Below are 18,993 nucleotides of genomic sequence, written 5' to 3'. Positions count from 1 at the left end.
GGCCGAGGAGGAAGGCAAAGAGGTTCTACCCCATGGGAAAAGCACACCGGGGAACCCTTGGGCGACAAGTCAAAGAGCAGAGGGCTGGGAGCAGATGAGGCCCTTCCAGTCAGCAGGAATTAGAAAAAAGCTGGCAGGGATAAATCACCAGAGTGCCCCAGGCTGGCATCACCTGCCTCCTTGACATTCTGCAATTAATTCATAATTTCATAATTTCTGCTCACCGACACATCCTTGCCCTCAGGACAAATGGAATCTCACATACCAGCTCTCAGAAGAAGTGTCCGCGAGGGAATGGGAATGATGTAGGCCAGGAAATGCAAAGTCATGGTAGAGGGAACCAGCAAGTCATGCCATAGCATTCCCAGAGATCTTTCCATTCATTGGGATCACACAGGAAATTTATCACTCAGGCAGCACGGACTTTGAGCCCTGAGGCACTGTGGGGCCAGCATAAAAGGCAGCCTAACCGGTGGCTGTCTCATCCACTTCTGTCACCTCCTGCTCCTTGGGAACCAGGTGAGTTGGAAGCCCCTTTCTCCTCCACCCTCTCTAGGACAGGGTTGAGCTTTCCAGCCCTTGTTGCCGCTCCTTGTTCTTCTGGGGTGTTCTCCGATGGTGCTCGTGTGGGCAGAGGGGAGAGCGTGTGTTCTGGCCAGAGGCTGAGGCTGGGCTGAGGTGCTTCTTTGCATCCAGGCTGGGCAGGAGCACGGCTGGGGCTGGCTGAGCTCTGAAGGAGCGTGCTGGGCTGAGGCCCAGGATCCCCAGTTTGGGCCCGCACAGGCTGCAGCTGCGCAAGCAGCAGGGGCCTTGTGTTGCTGGGGGTGCCTTGCGGGCTGTGTCTCAGGTGTGCGTGTGCTCTGCTTCCTCCCGGCCCTCTGTGCCAGGTGCAGCGCCAGGCTCGAGACATGTCCTGCCCTGAGAAGTGCCAGCAGTGCCAGCCCTGCAACCCTTGCTGCCAGTCCTGCGGCCCCTGCCCGCTGGCCAGCAGCTGCAATGAGTGCTGTGTCAGGCAGTGCCAGAGCTCCACCGTCGTCATTGAGCCGCCTGCTGTGCTGGTGACCCTGCCCGGGCCCATCCTCAGCTCCTTCCCACAGAACACCGTGGTGGGATCCTCCACCTCCGCTGCCGTTGGCAGCATCCTCAGCTCTGAAGGAGTGCCCATCAGCTCCGGGGGCTTTGACATCTCCTGCATCACCAGCCGCTATGGTGAAAGATGTTGTCGTCCCTGCTAAAGCTGCTGCCGCCACCAACATCCTCAGGCAAGAACCTCCACGACCTCAGAACATGGTGCTGGACTGAAGACAGAACTTTAAGCCTCTGGATTTAGAGCTTCTGCCTATTGTTTCCTCTCCTCTCTTTTTTCTCTTCCTTTTCCTTTCCTGTCAGCACCACTCAATGCCAGCCCTAGTGGGACCTGCTGGCCTCCTTCCCTCTGCAGGCCGGCCGGATTGACACCCTCACTGCATCTTAGTGGCTGCTCCTGGTGCCCTCTGTGAGCCTCCTCCTTTTCTTCCTTAGACACAATAAAGTTGGTTTTGCATTCAAACTTTGGCCTCTGATTTCTCCTTCTTCCTGTTGCAACTCTTCCTGTTTGCCCATTGGAAAAAGTGGAGGAAGCTCAGCACTGGAATCCCGGCAGTGCAATTTTCTTTGTTCTCTTGGAGCCGACAAAGATGTGCCTCACTGTGAGGGTGGTGCGGCACTGTAGGAAATTGCCCAGAAAAGTTTTGGATGCCTCAACCGTGGAAGTGTGCAAGGCCAGTTTGGACAGCTCTTTGATCAACCCGGTTTAGTGGGTGGCGTCAGTGCCCATCTGCTGAGGGCAGCGGGAGTGGAAATAAATGATCTTTAAGTTCCCTTCCAGCCCAGACCATTTCTAATGACATACGCTTTCACAGAGGCATCACCAGAGTGACAAATGTGCTCAGGGTTGGGCAGCGCTGAGTCCCCTTTGGACAGCCTTGGAAGTGACTCAGTCAGACACGGCGGGAGACGCTGGACTCCTCCCACAGAGCCCATTCCTGCAGCCTTATTTACAAAGTTGGCCTTCCTGAGCAACCACTACACATGAGGAAGCCCTGCTTCCTGGGAAGTGGCCAGCCATCACTTCCTGAGGGAAGTTGGACATAAAATTATTTATTTTTCTGCTTTTCTCATACACGCATAACGCTTTGCGTTTGCTTTAGCAAACTGCCTTATAACAAGCTCCAAGTTGCTTTCTCTTTTATTTTCTCTTCTCTGTCCACGGCACACATGGGATTGATAGAGTGGCTTGGTGGGCACCATCCATGCAGCCAAGGCCCACCTTGGGACAGCTGGTCATCCAGCCCAGGCCAAGAGCAGGAACGAGCTGCAGAAGCGGGCATGGGCTGTTGGCCAAAGGGAGACGTATTAGAGGGGAAGCAAGACCACAAAGCATATCTGACCCACTTCCCGAATGCTCCAGAACACCAGGCTGCACATGAAAACTCACGTGCTGTCACGCAGAGATGAGGGAGAGAGGTGCATGTGTACAAGAAGAACAAGTGTGATGTCCTGAGAACTTTGCCACAAACAAACCCACAGGAATGACACAGGTTCACTTCACATGCCCGCATGGAATGCCACCAGACCATGATGCGAGCATTCTGCCAATTCTGACGTGTTTATGTCCTGGAAATACTTGGGCCTCTCATCCCGGCCCTAACAGAAGTCTTCACATAGGAACGCACACGGCAGAAGCCAGGAAATGAAAAGGCCGCACTGCAGGAAACCAGGACACAGCCCCTGCCATTAGCTGGGATGGTGCACATTTGCCATGAGCTGGTCACAAAATTATTACTTCCACCAAGGTGCTACTGGGCCTGAGGCAGTGCAGGACTGCTATAAAAGGCAGCCCAAGTCTCTGCTCTCACATCCACTTCTCTCACCTCCTCCTCCTCCTCAGGAATCAGGTGAGTGGGAAGCCTCCAATCCTTCTCCTCCTGCTTCCAGCCCAGCTCTTTCCTGGCTGGAGGTCTCAGCTGATCGGGGCTGTCAGAGCCCAGGGCTGGGAGCTGCTTCTGCTGGGAGAAGGCAGGGGGGAGAAGATCTTGTGCAGAGAGAGGCTGGGACTTGGCTGAGGTGGCTCCTGGGCTTTGAGGTGGGCAGTGCAGTGTGGGCCAGGAGGTGCCTTGGCTGCAGGGTGCTTGGGGCAGTGCTGCTTCTCAAGCGTCCTAACATTCTGCTTCTCCCTGCCCTCTGTGCCAGGTGCACCTGGGACCCCGAGCCATGTCCTGCAACCCTTGCTGCCAGCCCTGCGGCCCCTGCCCGCTGGCCAACAGCTGCAATGAGTGCTGTGTCAGGCAGTGCCAGAGCTCCACCGTGGCCATCCAGCCCTCCGCAGTGGTGGTGACCCTGCCCGGGCCCATCCTCAGCTCCTTCCCACAGAACACCGTGGTGGGATCCTCCACCTCCGCTGCCGTTGGCAGCATCCTCAGCTCTGGCGGAGTGCCCATCAACTCTGGCGGCTTTGACATCTCCTGCATCACCAGCGGCTATGGCAGCAGATGCTGTCCCCCCTGCTAAATCTGCTGGCAACATCCTCGAGCAAGAACCTCCACGACCTCAGAACGTGGGGCTGGACTGAAGATGGATCTTGGGAACAACCTATTTAACCCCTTGGATTACTCTTCCCCTCCCTCCCTTTCCTGTCTGCACCACTCAATGCCAGCCTACCTGTTGGCCTCCCTGCCTTCCTCTGCAGGCCAGGCAGACGGACACCCCCACTGCACCTCAGTGGCTGCTCCTGGTGTCCTCTATGAGCCTGTTCTTCCTTAGACTCAATAAAGTTGTTTTGCATCCAAACCTGGGCCTCTGCTTTCTCCTTCCTTGTGTGGGAACTCCTCCAGTGAGCTCAGGGCAAAAGGTGGAAACAGCAGAGGGTGGACACTTCACGGTGGATTTTAATTTATGCCTTTTCCATTGGAGCTGACAAACACATCCCTGGCTTCTCCAAAATGGGGACCAGTAGGAGAGGATGATGTTAAAAGGTCACCGGTGAGGGAATGGCAATCAGCAATGCCTGGGGATAGTCCACAACGTCCTCTCTTCAAACAGCTTCCTCACAATAAGCCTTCGGCCCAGCTTCTGTGCACACACGCAGGGCTGAGGGGTTTCACTGGCTCAACCAAGCATGAGGACAGAACCAAAACCCTCCTCCCATCGTGCTGGCAGCTGCCACTTTTTCCCCTTCTGGATGTGGGAGAGGAGCAAATCTTCCACCTTCCTGCCTCCACTTCCCAGACATGGTCAAACTCTTTTCTCCACATGCCTCGTGCTCTTTGACAGCATCCTTCTCCCATAGCTCCTGGCTCAGGACAAAGGCCACTGTGGCCACAGGACTCCCCCATCTCCACAGAGCCACCAGAACACGGTAACCTCCAACTTTCTCCATGAGGCAGGAGCAAGGACCCCGGGAAAGAGCAGAGTGTCCCAAGGCTGTTGGGATGCAGCATCAAAGGGATGGCCTGGCTTTGGGGTTGTCCTCGGTGTGCCGTGAGGGCCGTGGCCCTCTCCAGGTCCCTGCCGATAACGCGGGGCTGAGTGTGTGCGAGTGGCTGGCACTGCTGGGCAGGGAAGTCCCTACGGGGCTTGGAATGGCTGGGCTGAGACGTGAGCTCAGGCACAGCTGTGCACACACACACAGACACACAGACACACGGGCACTGACACATTGCCAGCCTGCCCAGGTGTGCACAGAGATGAAGCCAGACGCACAGACCCCAGCAAACGTGCGCAGGCACACGGGCAGGGGGCTGCACACAAGTGCTCTGCCCTGTGCACAACGATCCCCGAGTAGGCCAGAGGCTCTCAGGGGGTGTTCCCACGAGTGCACAAGCACAGGGATGTGCAGGCACTGGCACACACTGGGGCACAGCCACGCTGCCACGCACATTATTGCGGGGCAGCACATGGGGCACAGGCCATGGCAAGGGATGTGCCTCAGGAGCAGCTGGGGAGCTGCCAGCCAGAGCAGGGACACAGCACTCCAAGCAGGACACAAGCTCAGGCAGCAGTGCTACAGGAGTCTCGTGGATTGTGCAGGCCGAGGAGGAAGGCAAAGAGGTTCTACCCCATGGGAAAAGCACACCGGGGAACCCTTGGGCGACAAGTCAAAGAGCAGAGGGCTGGGAGCAGATGAGGCCCTTCCAGTCAGCAGGAATTAGAAAAAAGCTGGCAGGGATAAATCACCAGAGTGCCCCAGGCTGGCATCACCTGCCTCCTTGACATTCTGCAATTAATTCATAATTTCATAATTTCTGCTCACTGACACATCCTTGCCCTCAGGACAAATGGAATCTCACATACCAGCTCTCAGAAGAAGTGTCCGCGAGGGAATGGGAATGATGTAGGCCAGGAAATGCAAAGTCATGGTAGAGGGAACCAGCAAGTCATGCCATAGCATTCCCAGAGATCTTTCCATTCATTGGGATCACACAGGAAATTTATCACTCAGGCAGCACGGACTTTGAGCCCTGAGGCACTGTGGGGCCAGCATAAAAGGCAGCCTAACCGGTGGCTGTCTCATCCACTTCTGTCACCTCCTGCTCCTTGGGAACCAGGTGAGTTGGAAGCCCCTTTCTCCTCCACCCTCTCTAGGACAGGGTTGAGCTTTCCAGCCCTTGTTGCCGCTCCTTGTTCTTCTGGGGTGTTCTCCGATGGTGCTCGTGTGGGCAGAGGGGAGAGCGTGTGTTCTGGCCAGAGGCTGAGGCTGGGCTGAGGTGCTTCTTTGCATCCAGGCTGGGCAGGAGCACGGCTGGGGCTGGCTGAGCTCTGAAGGAGCGTGCTGGGCTGAGGCCCAGGATCCCCAGTTTGGGCCCGCACAGGCTGCAGCTGCGCAAGCAGCAGGGGCCTTGTGTTGCTGGGGGTGCCTTGCGGGCTGTGTCTCAGGTGTGCGTGTGCTCTGCTTCCTCCCGGCCCTCTGTGCCAGGTGCAGCGCCAGGCTCGAGACATGTCCTGCCCTGAGAAGTGCCAGCAGTGCCAGCCCTGCAACCCTTGCTGCCAGTCCTGCGGCCCCTGCCCGCTGGCCAGCAGCTGCAATGAGTGCTGTGTCAGGCAGTGCCAGAGCTCCACCGTCGTCATTGAGCCGCCTGCTGTGCTGGTGACCCTGCCCGGGCCCATCCTCAGCTCCTTCCCACAGAACACCGTGGTGGGATCCTCCACCTCCGCTGCCGTTGGCAGCATCCTCAGCTCTGAAGGAGTGCCCATCAGCTCCGGGGGCTTTGACATCTCCTGCATCACCAGCCGCTATGGTGAAAGATGTTGTCGTCCCTGCTAAAGCTGCTGCCGCCACCAACATCCTCAGGCAAGAACCTCCACGACCTCAGAACATGGTGCTGGACTGAAGACAGAACTTTAAGCCTCTGGATTTAGAGCTTCTGCCTATTGTTTCCTCTCCTCTCTTTTTTCTCTTCCTTTTCCTTTCCTGTCAGCACCACTCAATGCCAGCCCTAGTGGGACCTGCTGGCCTCCTTCCCTCTGCAGGCCGGCCGGATTGACACCCTCACTGCATCTTAGTGGCTGCTCCTGGTGCCCTCTGTGAGCCTCCTCCTTTTCTTCCTTAGACACAATAAAGTTGGTTTTGCATTCAAACTTTGGCCTCTGATTTCTCCTTCTTCCTGTTGCAACTCTTCCTGTTTGCCCATTGGAAAAAGTGGAGGAAGCTCAGCACTGGAATCCCGGCAGTGCAATTTTCTTTGTTCTCTTGGAGCCGACAAAGATGTGCCTCACTGTGAGGGTGGTGCGGCACTGTAGGAAATTGCCCAGAAAAGTTTTGGATGCCTCAACCGTGGAAGTGTGCAAGGCCAGTTTGGACAGCTCTTTGATCAACCCGGTTTAGTGGGTGGCGTCAGTGCCCATCTGCTGAGGGCAGCGGGAGTGGAAATAAATGATCTTTAAGTTCCCTTCCAGCCCAGACCATTTCTAATGACATACGCTTTCACAGAGGCATCACCAGAGTGACAAATGTGCTCAGGGTTGGGCAGCGCTGAGTCCCCTTTGGACAGCCTTGGAAGTGACTCAGTCAGACACGGCGGGAGACGCTGGACTCCTCCCACAGAGCCCATTCCTGCAGCCTTATTTACAAAGTTGGCCTTCCTGAGCAACCACTACACATGAGGAAGCCCTGCTTCCTGGGAAGTGGCCAGCCATCACTTCCTGAGGGAAGTTGGACATAAAATTATTTATTTTTCTGCTTTTCTCATACACGCATAACGCTTTGCGTTTGCTTTAGCAAACTGCCTTATAACAAGCTCCAAGTTGCTTTCTCTTTTATTTTCTCTTCTCTGTCCACGGCACACATGGGATTGATAGAGTGGCTTGGTGGGCACCATCCATGCAGCCAAGGCCCACCTTGGGACAGCTGGTCATCCAGCCCAGGCCAAGAGCAGGAACGAGCTGCAGAAGCGGGCATGGGCTGTTGGCCAAAGGGAGACGTATTAGAGGGGAAGCAAGACCACAAAGCATATCTGACCCACTTCCCGAATGCTCCAGAACACCAGGCTGCACATGAAAACTCACGTGCTGTCACGCAGAGATGAGGGAGAGAGGTGCATGTGTACAAGAAGAACAAGTGTGATGTCCTGAGAACTTTGCCACAAACAAACCCACAGGAATGACACAGGTTCACTTCACATGCCCGCATGGAATGCCACCAGACCATGATGCGAGCATTCTGCCAATTCTGACGTGTTTATGTCCTGGAAATACTTGGGCCTCTCATCCCGGCCCTAACAGAAGTCTTCACATAGGAACGCACACGGCAGAAGCCAGGAAATGAAAAGGCCGCACTGCAGGAAACCAGGACACAGCCCCTGCCATTAGCTGGGATGGTGCACATTTGCCATGAGCTGGTCACAAAATTATTACTTCCACCAAGGTGCTACTGGGCCTGAGGCAGTGCAGGACTGCTATAAAAGGCAGCCCAAGTCTCTGCTCTCACATCCACTTCTCTCACCTCCTCCTCCTCCTCAGGAATCAGGTGAGTGGGAAGCCTCCAATCCTTCTCCTCCTGCTTCCAGCCCAGCTCTTTCCTGGCTGGAGGTCTCAGCTGATCGGGGCTGTCAGAGCCCAGGGCTGGGAGCTGCTTCTGCTGGGAGAAGGCAGGGGGGAGAAGATCTTGTGCAGAGAGAGGCTGGGACTTGGCTGAGGTGGCTCCTGGGCTTTGAGGTGGGCAGTGCAGTGTGGGCCAGGAGGTGCCTTGGCTGCAGGGTGCTTGGGGCAGTGCTGCTTCTCAAGCGTCCTAACATTCTGCTTCTCCCTGCCCTCTGTGCCAGGTGCACCTGGGACCCCGAGCCATGTCCTGCAACCCTTGCTGCCAGCCCTGCGGCCCCTGCCCGCTGGCCAACAGCTGCAATGAGTGCTGTGTCAGGCAGTGCCAGAGCTCCACCGTGGCCATCCAGCCCTCCGCAGTGGTGGTGACCCTGCCCGGGCCCATCCTCAGCTCCTTCCCACAGAACACCGTGGTGGGATCCTCCACCTCCGCTGCCGTTGGCAGCATCCTCAGCTCTGGCGGAGTGCCCATCAACTCTGGCGGCTTTGACATCTCCTGCATCACCAGCGGCTATGGCAGCAGATGCTGTCCCCCCTGCTAAATCTGCTGGCAACATCCTCGAGCAAGAACCTCCACGACCTCAGAACGTGGGGCTGGACTGAAGATGGATCTTGGGAACAACCTATTTAACCCCTTGGATTACTCTTCCCCTCCCTCCCTTTCCTGTCTGCACCACTCAATGCCAGCCTACCTGTTGGCCTCCCTGCCTTCCTCTGCAGGCCAGGCAGACGGACACCCCCACTGCACCTCAGTGGCTGCTCCTGGTGTCCTCTGTGAGCCTGTTCTTCCTTAGACTCAATAAAGTTGTTTTGCATCCAAACCTGGGCCTCTGCTTTCTCCTTCCTTGTGTGGGAACTCCTCCAGTGAGCTCAGGGCAAAAGGTGGAAACAGCAGAGGGTGGACACTTCACGGTGGATTTTAATTTATGCCTTTTCCATTGGAGCTGACAAACACATCCCTGGCTTCTCCAAAATGGGGACCAGTAGGAGAGGATGATGTTAAAAGGTCACCGGTGAGGGAATGGCAATCAGCAATGCCTGGGGATAGTCCACAACGTCCTCTCTTCAAACAGCTTCCTCACAATAAGCCTTCGGCCCAGCTTCTGTGCACACACGCAGGGCTGAGGGGTTTCACTGGCTCAACCAAGCATGAGGACAGAACCAAAACCCTCCTCCCATCGTGCTGGCAGCTGCCACTTTTTCCCCTTCTGGATGTGGGAGAGGAGCAAATCTTCCACCTTCCTGCCTCCACTTCCCAGACATGGTCAAACTCTTTTCTCCACATGCCTCGTGCTCTTTGACAGCATCCTTCTCCCATAGCTCCTGGCTCAGGACAAAGGCCACTGTGGCCACAGGACTCCCCCATCTCCACAGAGCCACCAGAACACGGTAACCTCCAACTTTCTCCATGAGGCAGGAGCAAGGACCCCGGGAAAGAGCAGAGTGTCCCAAGGCTGTTGGGATGCAGCATCAAAGGGATGGCCTGGCTTTGGGGTTGTCCTCGGTGTGCCGTGAGGGCCGTGGCCCTCTCCAGGTCCCTGCCGATAACGCGGGGCTGAGTGTGTGCGAGTGGCTGGCACTGCTGGGCAGGGAAGTCCCTACGGGGCTTGGAATGGCTGGGCTGAGACGTGAGCTCAGGCACAGCTGTGCACACACACACAGACACACAGACACACGGGCACTGACACATTGCCAGCCTGCCCAGGTGTGCACAGAGATGAAGCCAGACGCACAGACCCCAGCAAACGTGCGCAGGCACACGGGCAGGGGGCTGCACACAAGTGCTCTGCCCTGTGCACAACGATCCCCGAGTAGGCCAGAGGCTCTCAGGGGGTGTTCCCACGAGTGCACAAGCACAGGGATGTGCAGGCACTGGCACACACTGGGGCACAGCCACGCTGCCACGCACATTATTGCGGGGCAGCACATGGGGCACAGGCCATGGCAAGGGATGTGCCTCAGGAGCAGCTGGGGAGCTGCCAGCCAGAGCAGGGACACAGCACTCCAAGCAGGACACAAGCTCAGGCAGCAGTGCTACAGGAGTCTCGTGGATTGTGCAGGCCGAGGAGGAAGGCAAAGAGGTTCTACCCCATGGGAAAAGCACACCGGGGAACCCTTGGGCGACAAGTCAAAGAGCAGAGGGCTGGGAGCAGATGAGGCCCTTCCAGTCAGCAGGAATTAGAAAAAAGCTGGCAGGGATAAATCACCAGAGTGCCCCAGGCTGGCATCACCTGCCTCCTTGACATTCTGCAATTAATTCATAATTTCATAATTTCTGCTCACCGACACATCCTTGCCCTCAGGACAAATGGAATCTCACATACCAGCTCTCAGAAGAAGTGTCCGCGAGGGAATGGGAATGATGTAGGCCAGGAAATGCAAAGTCATGGTAGAGGGAACCAGCAAGTCATGCCATAGCATTCCCAGAGATCTTTCCATTCATTGGGATCACACAGGAAATTTATCACTCAGGCAGCACGGACTTTGAGCCCTGAGGCACTGTGGGGCCAGCATAAAAGGCAGCCTAACCGGTGGCTGTCTCATCCACTTCTGTCACCTCCTGCTCCTTGGGAACCAGGTGAGTTGGAAGCCCCTTTCTCCTCCACCCTCTCTAGGACAGGGTTGAGCTTTCCAGCCCTTGTTGCCGCTCCTTGTTCTTCTGGGGTGTTCTCCGATGGTGCTCGTGTGGGCAGAGGGGAGAGCGTGTGTTCTGGCCAGAGGCTGAGGCTGGGCTGAGGTGCTTCTTTGCATCCAGGCTGGGCAGGAGCACGGCTGGGGCTGGCTGAGCTCTGAAGGAGCGTGCTGGGCTGAGGCCCAGGATCCCCAGTTTGGGCCCGCACAGGCTGCAGCTGCGCAAGCAGCAGGGGCCTTGTGTTGCTGGGGGTGCCTTGTGGGCTGTGTCTCAGGTGTGCGTGTGCTCTGCTTCCTCCCGGCCCTCTGTGCCAGGTGCAGCGCCAGGCTCGAGACATGTCCTGCCCTGAGAAGTGCCAGCAGTGCCAGCCCTGCAACCCTTGCTGCCAGTCCTGCGGCCCCTGCCCGCTGGCCAGCAGCTGCAATGAGTGCTGTGTCAGGCAGTGCCAGAGCTCCACCGTCGTCATTGAGCCGCCTGCTGTGCTGGTGACCCTGCCCGGGCCCATCCTCAGCTCCTTCCCACAGAACACCGTGGTGGGATCCTCCACCTCCGCTGCCGTTGGCAGCATCCTCAGCTCTGAAGGAGTGCCCATCAGCTCCGGGGGCTTTGACATCTCCTGCATCACCAGCCGCTATGGTGAAAGATGTTGTCGTCCCTGCTAAAGCTGCTGCCGCCACCAACATCCTCAGGCAAGAACCTCCACGACCTCAGAACATGGTGCTGGACTGAAGACAGAACTTTAAGCCTCTGGATTTAGAGCTTCTGCCTATTGTTTCCTCTCCTCTCTTTTTTCTCTTCCTTTTCCTTTCCTGTCAGCACCACTCAATGCCAGCCCTAGTGGGACCTGCTGGCCTCCTTCCCTCTGCAGGCCGGCCGGATTGACACCCTCACTGCATCTTAGTGGCTGCTCCTGGTGCCCTCTGTGAGCCTCCTCCTTTTCTTCCTTAGACACAATAAAGTTGGTTTTGCATTCAAACTTTGGCCTCTGATTTCTCCTTCTTCCTGTTGCAACTCTTCCTGTTTGCCCATTGGAAAAAGTGGAGGAAGCTCAGCACTGGAATCCCGGCAGTGCAATTTTCTTTGTTCTCTTGGAGCCGACAAAGATGTGCCTCACTGTGAGGGTGGTGAGGCACTGTAGGAAATTGCCCAGAAAAGTTTTGGATGCCTCAACCGTGGAAGTGTGCAAGGCCAGTTTGGACAGCTCTTTGATCAACCCGGTTTAGTGGGTGGCGTCAGTGCCCATCTGCTGAGGGCAGCGGGAGTGGAAATAAATGATCTTTAAGTTCCCTTCCAGCCCAGACCATTTCTAATGACATACGCTTTCACAGAGGCATCACCAGAGTGACAAATGTGCTCAGGGTTGGGCAGCGCTGAGTCCCCTTTGGACAGCCTTGGAAGTGACTCAGTCAGACACGGCGGGAGACGCTGGACTCCTCCCACAGAGCCCATTCCTGCAGCCTTATTTACAAAGTTGGCCTTCCTGAGCAACCACTACACATGAGGAAGCCCTGCTTCCTGGGAAGTGGCCAGCCATCACTTCCTGAGGGAAGTTGGACATAAAATTATTTATTTTTCTGCTTTTCTCATACACGCATAACGCTTTGCGTTTGCTTTAGCAAACTGCCTTATAACAAGCTCCAAGTTGCTTTCTCTTTTATTTTCTCTTCTCTGTCCACGGCACACATGGGATTGATAGAGTGGCTTGGTGGGCACCATCCATGCAGCCAAGGCCCACCTTGGGACAGCTGGTCATCCAGCCCAGGCCAAGAGCAGGAACGAGCTGCAGAAGCGGGCATGGGCTGTTGGCCAAAGGGAGACGTATTAGAGGGGAAGCAAGACCACAAAGCATATCTGACCCACTTCCCGAATGCTCCAGAACACCAGGCTGCACATGAAAACTCACGTGCTGTCACGCAGAGATGAGGGAGAGAGGTGCATGTGTACAAGAAGAACAAGTGTGATGTCCTGAGAACTTTGCCACAAACAAACCCACAGGAATGACACAGGTTCACTTCACATGCCCGCATGGAATGCCACCAGACCATGATGCGAGCATTCTGCCAATTCTGACGTGTTTATGTCCTGGAAATACTTGGGCCTCTCATCCCGGCCCTAACAGAAGTCTTCACATAGGAACGCACACGGCAGAAGCCAGGAAATGAAAAGGCCGCACTGCAGGAAACCAGGACACAGCCCCTGCCATTAGCTGGGATGGTGCACATTTGCCATGAGCTGGTCACAAAATTATTACTTCCACCAAGGTGCTACTGGGCCTGAGGCAGTGCAGGACTGCTATAAAAGGCAGCCCAAGTCTCTGCTCTCACATCCACTTCTCTCACCTCCTCCTCCTCCTCAGGAATCAGGTGAGTGGGAAGCCTCCAATCCTTCTCCTCCTGCTTCCAGCCCAGCTCTTTCCTGGCTGGAGGTCTCAGCTGATCGGGGCTGTCAGAGCCCAGGGCTGGGAGCTGCTTCTGCTGGGAGAAGGCAGGGGGGAGAAGATCTTGTGCAGAGAGAGGCTGGGACTTGGCTGAGGTGGCTCCTGGGCTTTGAGGTGGGCAGTGCAGTGTGGGCCAGGAGGTGCCTTGGCTGCAGGGTGCTTGGGGCAGTGCTGCTTCTCAAGCGTCCTAACATTCTGCTTCTCCCTGCCCTCTGTGCCAGGTGCACCTGGGACCCCGAGCCATGTCCTGCAACCCTTGCTGCCAGCCCTGCGGCCCCTGCCCGCTGGCCAACAGCTGCAATGAGTGCTGTGTCAGGCAGTGCCAGAGCTCCACCGTGGCCATCCAGCCCTCCGCAGTGGTGGTGACCCTGCCCGGGCCCATCCTCAGCTCCTTCCCACAGAACACCGTGGTGGGATCCTCCACCTCCGCTGCCGTTGGCAGCATCCTCAGCTCTGGCGGAGTGCCCATCAACTCTGGCGGCTTTGACATCTCCTGCATCACCAGCGGCTATGGCAGCAGATGCTGTCCCCCCTGCTAAATCTGCTGGCAACATCCTCGAGCAAGAACCTCCACGACCTCAGAACGTGGGGCTGGACTGAAGATGGATCTTGGGAACAACCTATTTAACCCCTTGGATTACTCTTCCCCTCCCTCCCTTTCCTGTCTGCACCACTCAATGCCAGCCTACCTGTTGGCCTCCCTGCCTTCCTCTGCAGGCCAGGCAGACGGACACCCCCACTGCACCTCAGTGGCTGCTCCTGGTGTCCTCTGTGAGCCTGTTCTTCCTTAGACTCAATAAAGTTGTTTTGCATCCAAACCTGGGCCTCTGCTTTCTCCTTCCTTGTGTGGGAACTCCTCCAGTGAGCTCAGGGCAAAAGGTGGAAACAGCAGAGGGTGGACACTTCACGGTGGATTTTAATTTATGCCTTTTCCATTGGAGCTGACAAACACATCCCTGGCTTCTCCAAAATGGGGACCAGTAGGAGAGGATGATGTTAAAAGGTCACCGGTGAGGGAATGGCAATCAGCAATGCCTGGGGATAGTCCACAACGTCCTCTCTTCAAACAGCTTCCTCACAATAAGCCTTCGGCCCAGCTTCTGTGCACACACGCAGGGCTGAGGGGTTTCACTGGCTCAACCAAGCATGAGGACAGAACCAAAACCCTCCTCCCATCGTGCTGGCAGCTGCCACTTTTTCCCCTTCTGGATGTGGGAGAGGAGCAAATCTTCCACCTTCCTGCCTCCACTTCCCAGACATGGTCAAACTCTTTTCTCCACATGCCTCGTGCTCTTTGACAGCATCCTTCTCCCATAGCTCCTGGCTCAGGACAAAGGCCACTGTGGCCACAGGACTCCCCCATCTCCACAGAGCCACCAGAACACGGTAACCTCCAACTTTCTCCATGAGGCAGGAGCAAGGACCCCGGGAAAGAGCAGAGTGTCCCAAGGCTGTTGGGATGCAGCATCAAAGGGATGGCCTGGCTTTGGGGTTGTCCTCGGTGTGCCGTGAGGGCCGTGGCCCTCTCCAGGTCCCTGCCGATAACGCGGGGCTGAGTGTGTGCGAGTGGCTGGCACTGCTGGGCAGGGAAGTCCCTACGGGGCTTGGAATGGCTGGGCTGAGACGTGAGCTCAGGCACAGCTGTGCACACACACACAGACACACAGACACACGGGCACTGACACATTGCCAGCCTGCCCAGGTGTGCACAGAGATGAACCCAGACGCACAGACCCCAGCAAACGTGCGCAGGCACACGGGCAGGGGGCTGCACACAAGTGCTCTGCCCTGTGCACAACGATCCCCGAGTAGGCCAGAGGCTCTCAGGGGGTGTTCCCACGAGTGCACAAGCACAGGGATGTGCAGGCACTGGCACACACTGGGGCACAGCCACGCTGCCACGCACATTATTGCGGGGCAGCACATGGGGCACAGGCCATGGCAAGGGATGTGCCTCAGGAGCAGCTGGGGAGCTGCCAGCCAGAGCAGGGACACAGCACTCCAAGCAGGACACAAGCTCAGGCAGCAGTGCTACAGGAGTCTCGTGGATTGTGCAGGCCGAGGAGGAAGGCAAAGAGGTTCTACCCCATGGGAAAAGCACACCGGGGAACCCTTGGGCGACAAGTCAAAGAGCAGAGGGCTGGGAGCAGATGAGGCCCTTCCAGTCAGCAGGAATTAGAAAAAAGCTGGCAGGGATAAATCACCAGAGTGCCCCAGGCTGGCATCACCTGCCTCCTTGACATTCTGCAATTAATTCATAATTTCATAATTTCTGCTCACTGACACATCCTTGCCCTCAGGACAAATGGAATCTCACATACCAGCTCTCAGAAGAAGTGTCCGCGAGGGAATGGGAATGATGTAGGCCAGGAAATGCAAAGTCATGGTAGAGGGAACCAGCAAGTCATGCCATAGCATTCCCAGAGATCTTTCCATTCATTGGGATCACACAGGAAATTTATCACTCAGGCAGCACGGACTTTGAGCCCTGAGGCACTGTGGGGCCAGCATAAAAGGCAGCCTAACCGGTGGCTGTCTCATCCACTTCTGTCACCTCCTGCTCCTTGGGAACCAGGTGAGTTGGAAGCCCCTTTCTCCTCCACCCTCTCTAGGACAGGGTTGAGCTTTCCAGCCCTTGTTGCCGCTCCTTGTTCTTCTGGGGTGTTCTCCGATGGTGCTCGTGTGGGCAGAGGGGAGAGCGTGTGTTCTGGCCAGAGGCTGAGGCTGGGCTGAGGTGCTTCTTTGCATCCAGGCTGGGCAGGAGCACGGCTGGGGCTGGCTGAGCTCTGAAGGAGCGTGCTGGGCTGAGGCCCAGGATCCCCAGTTTGGGCCCGCACAGGCTGCAGCTGCGCAAGCAGCAGGGGCCTTGTGTTGCTGGGGGTGCCTTGCGGGCTGTGTCTCAGGTGTGCGTGTGCTCTGCTTCCTCCCTGCCCTCTGTGCCAGGTGCAGCGCCAGGCTCGAGACATGTCCTGCCCTGAGAAGTGCCAGCAGTGCCAGCCCTGCAACCCTTGCTGCCAGTCCTGCGGCCCCTGCCCGCTGGCCAACAGCTGCAATGAGTGCTGTGTCAGGCAGTGCCAGAGCTCCACCGTCGTCATTGAGCCGCCTGCTGTGCTGGTGACCCTGCCCGGGCCCATCCTCAGCTCCTTCCCACAGAACACCGTGGTGGGATCCTCCACCTCCGCTGCCGTTGGCAGCATCCTCAGCTCTGAAGGAGTGCCCATCAGCTCCGGGGGCTTTGACATCTCCTGCATCACCAGCCGCTATGGTGAAAGATGTTGTCGTCCCTGCTAAAGCTGCTGCCGCCACCAACATCCTCAGGCAAGAACCTCCACGACCTCAGAACATGGTGCTGGACTGAAGACAGAACTTTAAGCCTCTGGATTTAGAGCTTCTGCCTATTGTTTCCTCTCCTCTCTTTTTTCTCTTCCTTTTCCTTTCCTGTCAGCACCACTCAATGCCAGCCCTAGTGGGACCTGCTGGCCTCCTTCCCTCTGCAGGCCGGCCGGATTGACACCCTCACTGCATCTTAGTGGCTGCTCCTGGTGCCCTCTGTGAGCCTCCTCCTTTTCTTCTTTTGACTCAATAAAGTTGGTTTTGCATTCAAACTTTGGCCTCTGATTTCTCCTTCTTCCTGTTGCAACTCTTCCTGTTTGCCCATTGGAAAAAGTGGAGGAAGCTCAGCACTGGAATCCCGGCAGTGCAATTTTCTTTGTTCTCTTGGAGCCAACAAAGATGTGCCTCACTGTGAGGGTGGTGAGGCACTGTAGGAAATTGCCCAGAAAAGTTTTGGATGCCTCAACCGTGGAAGTGTGCAAGGCCAGTTTGGACAGCTCTTTGATCAACCCGGTTTAGTGGGTGGCGTCAGTGCCCATCTGCTGAGGGCAGCGGGAGTGGAAATAAATGATCTTTAAGTTCCCTTCCAGCCCAGACCATTTCTAATGACATACGCTTTCACAGAGGCATCACCAGAGTGACAAATGTGCTCAGGGTTGGGCAGCGCTGAGTCCCCTTTGGACAGCCTTGGAAGTGACTCAGTCAGACACGGCGGGAGACGCTGGACTCCTCCCACAGAGCCCATTCCTGCAGCCTTATTTACAAAGTTGGCCTTCCTGAGCAACCACTACACGTGAGGAAGCCCTGCTTCCTGGGAAGTGGCCAGCCATCACTTCCTGAGGGAAGTTGGACATAAAATTATTTATTTTTCTGCTTTTCTCATACACGCATAACGCTTTGCGTTTGCTTTAGCAAACTGCCTTATAACAAGCTCCAAGTTGCTTTCTCTTTTATTTTCTCTTCTCTGTCCACGGCACACATGGGATTGATAGAGTGGCTTGGTGGGCACCATCCATGCAGCCAAGGCCCACCTTGGGACAGCTGGTCATCCAGCCCAGGCCAAGAGCAGGAACGAGCTGCAGAAGCGGGCATGGGCTGTTGGCCAAAGGGAGACGTATTAGAGGGGAAGCAAGACCACAAAGCATATCTGACCCACTTCCCGAATGCTCCAGAACACCAGGCTGCACATGAAAACTCACGTGCTGTCACGCAGAGATGAGGGAGAGAGGTGCATGTGTACAAGAAGAACAAGTGTGATGTCCTGAGAACTTTGCCACAAACAAACCCACAGGAATGACACAGGTTCACTTCACATGCCCGCATGGAATGCCACCAGACCATGATGCGAGCATTCTGCCAATTCTGACGTGTTTATGTCCTGGAAATACTTGGGCCTCTCATCCCGGCCCTAACAGAAGTCTTCACATAGGAACGCACACGGCAGAAGCCAGGAAATGAAAAGGCCGCACTGCAGGAAACCAGGACACAGCCCCTGCCATTAGCTGGGATGGTGCACATTTGCCATGAGCTGGTCACAAAATTATTACTTCCACCAAGGTGCTACTGGGCCTGAGGCAGTGCAGGACTGCTATAAAAGGCAGCCCAAGTCTCTGCTCTCACATCCACTTCTCTCACCTCCTCCTCCTCCTCAGGAATCAGGTGAGTGGGAAGCCTCCAATCCTTCTCCTCCTGCTTCCAGCCCAGCTCTTTCCTGGCTGGAGGTCTCAGCTGATCGGGGCTGTCAGAGCCCAGGGCTGGGAGCTGCTTCTGCTGGGAGAAGGCAGGGGGGAGAAGATCTTGTGCAGAGAGAGGCTGGGACTTGGCTGAGGTGGCTCCTGGGCTTTGAGGTGGGCAGTGCAGTGTGGGCCAGGAGGTGCCTTGGCTGCAGGGTGCTTGGGGCAGTGCTGCTTCTCAAGCGTCCTAACATTCTGCTTCTCCCTGCCCTCTGTGCCAGGTGCACCTGGGACCCCGAGCCATGTCCTGCAACCCTTGCTGCCAGCCCTGCGGCCCCTGCCCGCTGGCCAACAGCTGCAATGAGTGCTGTGTCAGGCAGTGCCAGAGCTCCACCGTGGCCATCCAGCCCTCCGCAGTGGTGGTGACCCTGCCCGGGCCCATCCTCAGCTCCTTCCCACAGAACACCGTGGTGGGATCCTCCACCTCCGCTGCCGTTGGCAGCATCCTCAGCTCTGGCGGAGTGCCCATCAACTCTGGCGGCTTTGACATCTCCTGCATCACCAGCGGCTATGGCAGCAGATGCTGTCCCCCCTGCTAAATCTGCTGGCAACATCCTCGAGCAAGAACCTCCACGACCTCAGAACGTGGGGCTGGACTGAAGATGGATCTTGGGAACAACCTATTTAACCCCTTGGATTACTCTTCCCCTCCCTCCCTTTCCTGTCTGCACCACTCAATGCCAGCCTACCTGTTGGCCTCCCTGCCTTCCTCTGCAGGCCAGGCAGACGGACACCCCCACTGCACCTCAGTGGCTGCTCCTGGTGTCCTCTGTGAGCCTGTTCTT

The 18,993-nt window shown here is 56.5% G+C and overlaps 6 protein-coding genes and 2 pseudogenes across 6 annotated transcripts; all 8 read left to right on the top strand.

The window, feature by feature from the left end:
- The first annotated feature begins 908 nt into the window (after positions 1-908).
- Positions 909-1,455, top strand: LOC138099096 (feather keratin Cos2-2-like). The gene is made up of 2 exons (XM_068996160.1): positions 909-1,209; positions 1,442-1,455. Exons 1-2 carry the CDS (start codon positions 909-911, stop codon positions 1,453-1,455), a joined length of 315 nt encoding a protein of 104 aa, XP_068852261.1.
- Positions 1,456-3,252: 1,797 nt separating this feature from the next.
- Positions 3,253-3,549, top strand: LOC138099095 (feather keratin Cos1-2-like). The gene has a single exon (XM_068996159.1). It carries the CDS (start codon positions 3,253-3,255, stop codon positions 3,547-3,549), a length of 297 nt encoding a protein of 98 aa, XP_068852260.1.
- Positions 3,550-5,974: 2,425 nt separating this feature from the next.
- On the top strand, positions 5,975-6,521 carry LOC138099094 (feather keratin Cos2-2-like). The gene is made up of 2 exons (XM_068996158.1): positions 5,975-6,275; positions 6,508-6,521. The coding sequence occupies exons 1-2, from the start codon at positions 5,975-5,977 to the stop codon at positions 6,519-6,521; spliced, it is 315 nt and encodes a 104-aa protein (XP_068852259.1).
- A 1,797-nt stretch (positions 6,522-8,318) lies between these two features.
- Positions 8,319-8,615, top strand: LOC138099093 (feather keratin Cos1-2-like). The gene has a single exon (XM_068996157.1). It carries the CDS (start codon positions 8,319-8,321, stop codon positions 8,613-8,615), a length of 297 nt encoding a protein of 98 aa, XP_068852258.1.
- A 2,425-nt stretch (positions 8,616-11,040) lies between these two features.
- Positions 11,041-11,587, top strand: LOC138099092 (feather keratin Cos2-2-like). Its single transcript, XM_068996155.1, has 2 exons — positions 11,041-11,341; positions 11,574-11,587. The coding sequence occupies exons 1-2, from the start codon at positions 11,041-11,043 to the stop codon at positions 11,585-11,587; spliced, it is 315 nt and encodes a 104-aa protein (XP_068852256.1).
- A 1,345-nt stretch (positions 11,588-12,932) lies between these two features.
- Positions 12,933-13,681, top strand: LOC138099411 (feather keratin Cos1-2-like; annotated as a pseudogene).
- A 2,425-nt stretch (positions 13,682-16,106) lies between these two features.
- LOC138099091 (feather keratin Cos2-2-like) lies at positions 16,107-16,653 on the top strand. Its single transcript, XM_068996154.1, has 2 exons — positions 16,107-16,407; positions 16,640-16,653. Exons 1-2 carry the CDS (start codon positions 16,107-16,109, stop codon positions 16,651-16,653), a joined length of 315 nt encoding a protein of 104 aa, XP_068852255.1.
- Positions 16,654-17,998: 1,345 nt separating this feature from the next.
- Positions 17,999-18,747, top strand: LOC138099405 (feather keratin Cos1-2-like; annotated as a pseudogene).
- Positions 18,748-18,993: the final 246 nt, after the last annotated feature.

Source organism: Aphelocoma coerulescens, chromosome 27 (assembly GCF_041296385.1).
Source record: "Aphelocoma coerulescens isolate FSJ_1873_10779 chromosome 27, UR_Acoe_1.0, whole genome shotgun sequence".
In the NCBI taxonomy this organism is placed as follows: Eukaryota; Metazoa; Chordata; class Aves; order Passeriformes; family Corvidae; genus Aphelocoma; species Aphelocoma coerulescens.
This window is presented reverse-complemented; position numbering and strand designations above follow the sequence as displayed.